Source organism: Helicoverpa zea, chromosome 30 (assembly GCF_022581195.2).
Source record: "Helicoverpa zea isolate HzStark_Cry1AcR chromosome 30, ilHelZeax1.1, whole genome shotgun sequence".
NCBI lineage: Eukaryota > Metazoa > Arthropoda > Insecta > Lepidoptera > Noctuidae > Helicoverpa > Helicoverpa zea.
This window is the reverse complement of record NC_061481.1, coordinates 2392436-2401260: the sequence shown is the minus strand read 5'-3', so window position 1 is coordinate 2401260 and position 8825 is coordinate 2392436. Positions and strand designations below refer to the sequence as shown.

General features: G+C 41.8%; 1 protein-coding gene across 13 annotated transcripts in view; it reads right to left on the bottom strand.

Annotated features, from left to right (window-relative positions):
- The window catches only part of LOC124644475, a 179006-nt gene that overhangs the window by 114390 nt on the left and 55791 nt on the right, over positions 1-8825 (bottom strand). For 2 of the 13 annotated variants that reach the window (XM_047183845.1, XM_047183854.1), the window contains 4 exons: positions 5523-5594; positions 5020-5088; positions 3390-3409; positions 2243-2338 (listed from right to left, as the gene is read on the bottom strand). The exons of 10 other annotated variants lie outside the window; for them this stretch is intronic. In XM_047183845.1, coding sequence (XP_047039801.1) covers positions 2243-2338; positions 3390-3409; positions 5020-5088; positions 5523-5594 — 257 coding nt within the window. Of the gene's footprint in view, positions 1-64; positions 283-930; positions 1190-1667; positions 1803-2242; positions 2339-3389; positions 3410-5019; positions 5089-5522; positions 5595-8825 lie in introns of all 13 variants that reach the window. One more of the 13 variants, XM_047183846.1, reaches the window with a different exon arrangement.

The following is an 8825-nucleotide window of genomic DNA, read 5'->3' as shown; positions in this document are numbered from 1 at the left end:
TCTCCACAGATACCTGTTGGAGGCGACCTGGGAGATTATAGTTAAAAGTAATAAATAAATTTACCTGAGGGGAGTCTTTTTTTCTTTTATATCCTTTTTTTAAACCAGCATCATCAATAATTTTCTGTACAAGTTCAGTTGTGACACCAAACTCTTTGACCAGGTCCGGTACATTACAACATTTTAATTCCTGAAGCCTCTCTCTTACTCGTCTGGTTAATTCTTCCTTCGTAATCGCGTTACAATTGTCTTCTTCACCATGTAAAGTAGTGCTTTCATGTTCTACAAAATTAAAAATAGCATTAAACTCGTAATGGTGCGTTCTGAATGCTAGCCGCGACTGCATGAAGTCGGCCGCAGCTGCACTACTGGTTTGTATGTAGTTACATGAAACCGTTTTGGATCGAAGCGGCAGCAGCACGTGCAGACGCCCTTAAGCCCTTTATTCATGGTAAACTTTTGTTTAGCCACATTATCGATGAGCCTCAAGAATGTTGCTAGAAACAAGTACTTTGCCACTTCCTTTGTATTTTTGCTGGGAAGTGGCGCAACAAACTCCCCAGCAATACTGTCTGTCTATTAGGTTGATCCAAAAAGCGACTTTGTTTCATACTATGTATTGACTCTGCAACTCAGCAATATGTTGATGCAACTTCACTACGTAGTATAAAACAAAGTCGCTTTTTCAGTCCCTATGTCCCTTTGTACGCTTAAATCTTCAAAACTACGCAACCGATTTTCGTGCGGTTTTTCTTATCAGATAGAGTGTTTCAAGAGGAAGGTTTATATATGTATAATAACATGCATTAAATAGTGGGAAAACACTGTTATCCCGTGCGAAGCTGGGGCGGGTCGCTAGTTGTTTATAAAAAAAAGTTTACCATGAATACATTACAATCAATTGTTTTCAAGCTAGTAATTGAAACGTACCTTTAATATTTTTCATCGTCAAAGATCTTTCCGTAGGAACAAAATTATCTATGGTCTCGACATCACAAAATGTTTTAACTATATCCTTGTAATTTTCTTTTATAACGGCATGTGTAGTTTCTACAGCCTTATCATCAATAAGGTTTAACTTAATATTTGGTTCTTCGGCGATATCAGTTGTAATGAACACTTCTTGCACTGTAAGCGTTGGTTTCAAAATTTCAAGGTTCTCTTTAAGAAATGTTATTTGCTCGGCTATCTGAAACAGAATGATATATAATAAAGTTTGTTGAATAGCAATGTTACTGAGAAATAATGTTATAGTTCGGCCATTCAGAGAATGCGTTCCTGACACGTCGCGATTGAACTGACGACGTAATAACATTCATTGATTATTGATATAATAATGTTGTTTTAATGCTCCTCAATTGTTAAAACGGTAAACAACCAGCAAAAATATTTTTATCGTAACTGCAACGCCATTGCAAAGTTACGTCGTCAGTTCAATCGCGACGTGTCAGGAACGCATTCTCTGAATGGCCGAACTATAGTAGGTATACTAATCTAATCGTGTTACTGAAAAATAATGACGATAAACAATACTGTTACCGAGTAACAATGTTACTGACCAATAATGTTACCTACCCTACTTTCTTATAATATAACGTACTAACAATAATGTTACCGAATACTAATGTAACTTATCAATAATGTTACTGCCTAATAATGTTACTCACTGTATCGCCGCAGTTCATCAGTCGCTGCAGCATTCCGTCGCTTTTCAGCGCTTTATGCCTGAACGCTGAAGCCGCTGAAAGTCGTGCGGCACACTCGTAACATACATATTGGAATATACCGTCATTTTCACCAACCTGAGGATATCAAACATTGTTCTACTGTTTATTGAAAGAATTCTATTAATATTATACATGCAGAAGTTTGTATAGTTATCGGCACGAATCTTGAGCTCTGACCTACATCTGCGCAGAAGTAATTTATTAGCAAAGAACCAATCCCGAGTGACGCGATGCGCTGCGGGCCAACCACCACTTTAGCCCGCCCCCGCTCCTCACTTCATACCACAAAAGGGACCCAATAAATTACTTCTGCGCAGGTGAAGGTCAGAGCTCAAGATTCGTGCCGATAACTATATATATGGGTATTTGTCCCTATTTTACTTAGAAAATACTGATGAAACTTGAAATTGGCTGTAGGTAAAGATATCATCAAAATAATATGTAGGCTATTTTTTATCCAGTTGATGGAATCGCGGGTGAAACCGCGGGAAAACGGCTAGTAAATAATAATTTACCTTAATACCGGCGATGTCATATAACATTTGACACAAGTTGTGTTCTTGTATGTTATACATCTTCACGTGAAACGCGAGACATATACGGCAAACCTCCTGAAACAACATCATCAAAAATGGGCTAACTCTTACCAGTTTATATAGTAACTAGCTTTTGCCCGCAACTTCGTTCGCGTGGAATAGTGACTACCAGCAGATTTTTGATTTGACCAATAGATGGCGCTATATGTCCGGAATAATTTTATTTTTATTTATTTTTTTGTAATAAAAACTATCCTATGTCCTTTCTCAAGTTTCAAACTATGTCTGTACCAAATTTCACACAAATCGGTTCAGTAGTTTAGGCGTGAAGAAAAGACAGACAGACAGACAGAAAGACAGACAGACAGACAGACAGACAGAGTTACTTTCGCCTTTATAATATTAGTTTGGATAATACGAAGTATATCTTAGACACCAATGGCTGTGTTTCGGATGGCACGTTAAACTGTAGGTCCCGGCTGTCATTAAACATCCTTGGCAGTCGTTACGAGTAGTCAGAAGCCAGTAAGTCTGACACCAGTCTAACCCTTGGTATTGGGTTGCCCGGGTAACTGGGTTGAGAAGGTCAGACAGGCAGTCGCTCCTTGTGGCACACTGGTACTCAGCTGCATATGGAGTTTCTTGCCGGCTCTTTTCCATGAGACCAACTTGTTGGAACCGTGCAACTAGTGTGATATTTGAAATAAAAGCTATTGACTGACCAAACACTTAAGGGTCCGTTCAGACAGACCGGCTCGGAGAGAAGAGCAAATTCTTAACACGTTGAAAATAGAGTACTTAGTACCTATTTGTAGTAAGGTTTCTTTTTGGATGTGCACTGCTTTTGTCATTAAGAATGGTCGAAGGCGCTCGGTGTGAAATAATAGGAGGAGCCGACCAGCTCCGATCGCGTACTTTTTCTTGACGTTTGGCTCCGTTTGCATGCTCTTTAATGCTCGCGCAGCCGATCGGCTCCGGTCTGTGTGAAAAGAAAAATGCGCGCCGATGCTCTCCGAGCCGGTCTGTCTGAACGGAGCTTTACTTTTACTTTGAGACTGGAGGTCAGTGCCTAACCTATTAGCTAATTTTAGAGTAGATGTAGTAACATGAAACATGTTAGACTTACCTTAACTTCAACAGGTGCATCTGTAAAAAGAAAAATACTGTTTAGCTTGGTGGCCTAGTGGGTAAAGAACCAACCTCTCATGTATGAGAGGGTCCGATTCCAGGTCAGGCAAGTACTAATGCAACTTTTCTAAGTTTGTATGTACTTTTTAAATATGTAAGACACCAATGGCTGATTAAAAGGTGAAAGAAAACATCTCGAGGAAACTTGGACTAGAAAGTTTGAATCTGCACCCTGCATTGACTGCACGTACTGATTAATTGTAGTGTAATTATTTGTTGTCTATGCCTTTTTAGGGTTCCGTAGCTAAAGGGTAAAACCATTGACATATATTCTAGCGATAGACAAGAACATCCATACAAATAATTTACCCGCTTATGTCGTCTGTTGACATCTCGTTGACGTATTGTGACATGTAGTCATCCTCATTGATGTTAATTGCAGAAGTGTCGCTCGTATTTTGGCTACATTTTTCATTACTCAAAAAGTTTTTATCTAAGTGAATTCAAAATCATGTAATATATTAAAACCAGGAACTTATTTTTAGGGTTTTTAATATTAATTACGATATTTTTTTTCTTAAGAGGGCTATCATAAATTTTCGCGAATTTAATTATTTTTTCTTGAAAGTAAGAACATACCATGACAAAGTGAATTCTATTTTCATTGATATTTTACCTACTGCCAGTTTTATGGCACATCTGTTTCTGCACGATTTTCTTAATCCATAATTTAAGATGGCGGGCGGGAACAAATTAATGCATATTTGTAAAATTGAATTATAAATGAAAAGTATGATATACAAGCGTTGTAATAGCATGAACAGCGTGTAATTTTACTAACTTGACTCTCGAATAGTTTATATGTGTAGGTTTATACCTTGATATGTATTTTCTTGTCGTTTCATATACATCCATCTGACGCAGGTGTCAAAATCGATCTGATTTGCCATTTTGGGCAATGCATATTCTGCAGTGCAGTTCAGTGTGGTAAGCTTTTTGTTCGGAACGTTCTATCTAGTACGTAGTACATATATATCGATGGGTAAAACGGGATCCTATTGTTTTCGCTCCTCTGTCCGTCCGTCAGTCACCCGGCTGTATCTCATGAACCGTGATCGTTAAGGGGTCTACACACCAAAGCCGCTGACCCGGCGGCACAGCCCGGCGGCACGACAGCCGCGGCATGTGGTGTTCTAGTAATTGTCAAATACTCTATGAAAGCCGGCGGCATGATTGTACAAAATACGGCCGGCGGGTTGGGCCGCCGGGCTGTGCCGCCGGCATCAGCGGCTTTGGTGTGTAGACACCTTTAGAGAGCTAAAATTTTCGCAGATGATGTATTTTTGTTGCCGCTATAACAACAAATACGAAAACTAGATTTGAATAAATATTTTGGGGGGCTCCCATACAACAAACGTGTTTTTTTGCTCGATATTGACAAATATATACTTATTGAACATTAGTTTGGATGGTACGGAACCCTTCGTGCGCGAGTTCGACTCGCGGTTTTTCTTGGCCGGTTTTTCTTTCTTTCTTTTCTATGAACGCTCAATCCTTCTCCGTGTGAGAGGAGGCCGCAGCCCAGCAGTGGGACGATACAAAAGCTGATAATGTAGGTATGTACGTACCTGCTTCTTCCTCAACAGGACTCGGTGACTTATCCAGTGATTCTTGAACTTCTGCGGTAACACTGGTATCTGTAAAAAAAAACAAAAAAATTAAATTTTTTACTATACCGCTTTCCTATTATGATGAGGCTGTCATTGAACATCCTTGGCAGTCGTTACGGGTAGGCAGAAGCCAGTAAGTCTGACACCAGTCTAGCCAAGGGTATTGGGTTGCCCGGGTAACTGGGTTGAGGAGGTCAGATAGGCAGGTCAGTTAGTAGTTTTGCTTGGTACGTAACTGACTATTTTTTGTCCCACAAATAAAATATTGTAAAGTTTGTAATATGTCAGTTCTTTGCCACCACTTTTCATGGTACATAAAAGGCCTAAGACAGAACACGACGGTTTTTAGTCAGTAAAAGTCTGACACTCCCTCACCGCTGCTAACCCACAGCGGGAAGGGCACTTGATGACTTTTGACATCGTTAAAATAAAAAGAAATTGCGCCAATGAGCAAGACTTACCTAATACCTCGTCAACAGTACTGGGAGCTGCCTCTTGCAATCCTTGGTTCTCTCTACTGACCGACTGATTATCTGAAACAATAAAAAAAAACATCATTTATTAAAGTGAAACTTATATTTACATCGTTGCAAACTTTTTCGGCTGTGTCGCTTGAATAGTAATCAATACTCAATTCTTTATTAGCATTCCATATGTTAACACAGTTTACAGTCAAGAATCAATATGGATCCTATAGGACACAGCTTAAAGACGTTAGCAGTAGCTTATTCATCCTCTGAGCCTTTTTCCCAACCATGTTGGGGTCGGCTTCCAGTCTAACCTAATGTAGCTGAGTATCAGTGTGCCACAAGGAGCGACTGCCTATCTGACCTCCTCAACCCAGTTACCCATGCAACCCAACACCCCTTGGTTAGACTGGTGATCAGACTTACTGGCTTCTGACTACCTGTAACGACAGCCAAGGATGTTCAATGACAGCCGGGACCTTTTTTTTTTTTTTTTTTTTTTTGTTGTCGCTGGGTAAAAAATGCTATTACGCATGCCCTTCCCGTCGGGGGACGGGAGAGGGGTATGTGGGACTCCCCGGTAACGACGTTCCCGGTATACCCACTAAAAAGGCCCAGCGGCACTCCGACCTCGCCTGAGTGGAGGGGGTCTGGGAACCTAGTGCATCCAGTCCCCCACCGGCGATTGCCCGCCTCACGGCAGGCCCCTCATGCCTCCCCCCAGTGGGGAGGGGTCCCTATGATGGCCGGAGCACAAGGGGCGATCCTTGTAATGCAGGCGGTGGCACCCCCGCGCCTGTCGCCCGCTGATCACCCCTCAGGGCGGATGGGGACGGACGTTGTGTTCGCCGTCTTCCACCCCTTCTTCGTCTGCGGAGCGGCGCTGCAAGAGGGTCGTTCTCCCGCAAGCGCTCTGCCGCCTCCTTCTGTGACATGACGTCCTCACAGAAGGAGGCTACCGCGTCCCATGCCTCCTCACTTCCCAGCATGGCACCAATGACACTGGGGAGCGAGAGGTCATCCCCGACCACTGCCACCAGGGTGCGGCGGGGTTCAGTCCACGATGGGCACACCTGTAGTGTGTGCTCTGCTGTATCCACCTCGGCTTCACAATGGTGGCACTTTGGGGTCTCCTCCCTCCCAATCCGGTGCAGGTACGCTCCAAAGCAGCCATGCCCGGACAGCACCTGCACCAGATGCATCGAGAGGCAGCCATGCCGCCGATCGAGCCATCCATCCAGGACAGGCCCGATGGCATCCAGCGTCCGGCGACCGAACGTTGACGAGGCAAGGTCCTCGGCCCAGTGTCGAGTGATTGCTTCCCTCGCCTCCTCACGCACTTCTTCCCGTTCGATCGGGTCCGGGTGCCGGTCTAGCGCCCTTTGCGCCGCCGTCCAGTCGTACACTCTGGCGAGCACCCAAGCCTCGAGCTCCCAAGGAGGGGCTCCCGCCAGAACGCACGCCGCCGCGAAGCTCACTGTGCGGTATGCCCTCGCCACCCGCTGTGCAATGGCCCTTTGTGGCCTTGGCTAGCAGTAGCTTATTACTATATTATAATTATATTTAACAACATTTTTGTGTACGTGTGAGTGTCTTTTTGAGTGAGTGTGTAGGAGTACAACCAACTAAAAATTTCACTGTATAACCATGTTTATAATCTGAGTACGTTTGAACCCTCTGTTTAACGGTTGGAGGGCATTCTGTGTGAATCTCAGTACAGTCTATTATGACACGAGTATTTGGATAATAGATTTTAAATGACTGTGGCATATTAATTTGAACAGTTGATTTAGAGGGCCATATAATAACCAGCGGTTTCACCCGCATCCCGTGGGAACTTCTTCCCGTACCGGGATAAAAAGTAGCCTATAGCCTTCCTCGATAAATGGGCTATCTAACACTGAAAGAAATTTTCAAATCGGACCAGTAGTTCCTGAGATTAGCGCGTTCAAACAAACAAACAAACAAACTCTTCAGCTTTATAATATTAATATAGATTTCTTTAACACAGAGTGTAACAAAAACAAGTAGGTTTCAAATATTCTATGTGTGGTTGTTTTGTGTATTTGAAATATAACACTCAATACTGAAAAACGTAATCCTGTTTTCAGTTTCATCGGTGTAATAAGTAACTTTATTTGTTTATTTATGAACTTGATTTTGACATCAGGAAGTACATTCAAGAGTAGATTAAACACTGAAAATGGAACCCCTGTTGTGTTAATAAAATTTTCATAAGTTTTCATTGAACTTATCCCATGAAATCCAGGGCAAAGCAGAATTTGTGAATGTTGGTCAATAGGATCACAACTAAAATCCTTTATAACTTTGTTAGATGTAACAATATTTGCTTCACAACTTTTATGTGCCATTAATTTCGATACAATGTTACACTGGACCTCAGCAGTGCAAACACCATTAGAATTAAATCATCATCCTCCGAGCCTTTTCCCAAACTATGTTGGGGTCGGCTTCCAGTCTAACCGGATTCAGCTGAGTACCAGTGCTTTACAAGAAGCAACTGCCTATCTGACCTCCTCAACCCAGTTACCCGGGCAACCCGATACTCCTTGGTTAGACTGGTGTCAGACTTACTGGCTTCTGACTACCAGTAACGACTGCCAAGGATGTTCAATGACAGCCGAGACCTACAGTTTACATGCCATCCGAAACACAGTCAATGGTGTCTAAGATATACTTAGAAAGTACATACAAACTTAGAAAAGTTGCATTGGATCGAACCCGCGCCCTCATACTTGAGAGATTGGTCCTTTATCCACTAGGCCACCACGACTTCCAATTCCATTTCCATTAAATAAATAACATAAAAATAATGGGTTGTAAATCTCATTTTCACGTGATATATTATCATTTTGACATCCAACACTTCGACTAGATGGTTTTTGATGTTCAAGTTACTATTTTCAGGTCTAAATTTCTTACAGGACTTTTCTTCTTTTACTGATCCAGCTTGTTGCATTCGATGTTGGTGTCTTTCAAATCTTTCAATTTTTTGATCCAAGTTTTTTATATTTTCTTGACCAGGAAAAATTGTAGGTAAATACGACGGGTGTAGAGGATTTTCTGATTTCTTGTTGCCAATAAAATGGTCGCTGCAGACGGTAGTATTTTTAGACGGGAGCCAGTTATTTGGATGTCTACTGAAAGAAACAACGGTTATTGGTTAGGTTCAATGATCATCGAAAATTGAACTGTTTTCAATCATCCTCAACCTACAAAATTGGTGGTTTTTATATAAATAAAATAAAATAGTACTTTTTAAATACTTGAATACTT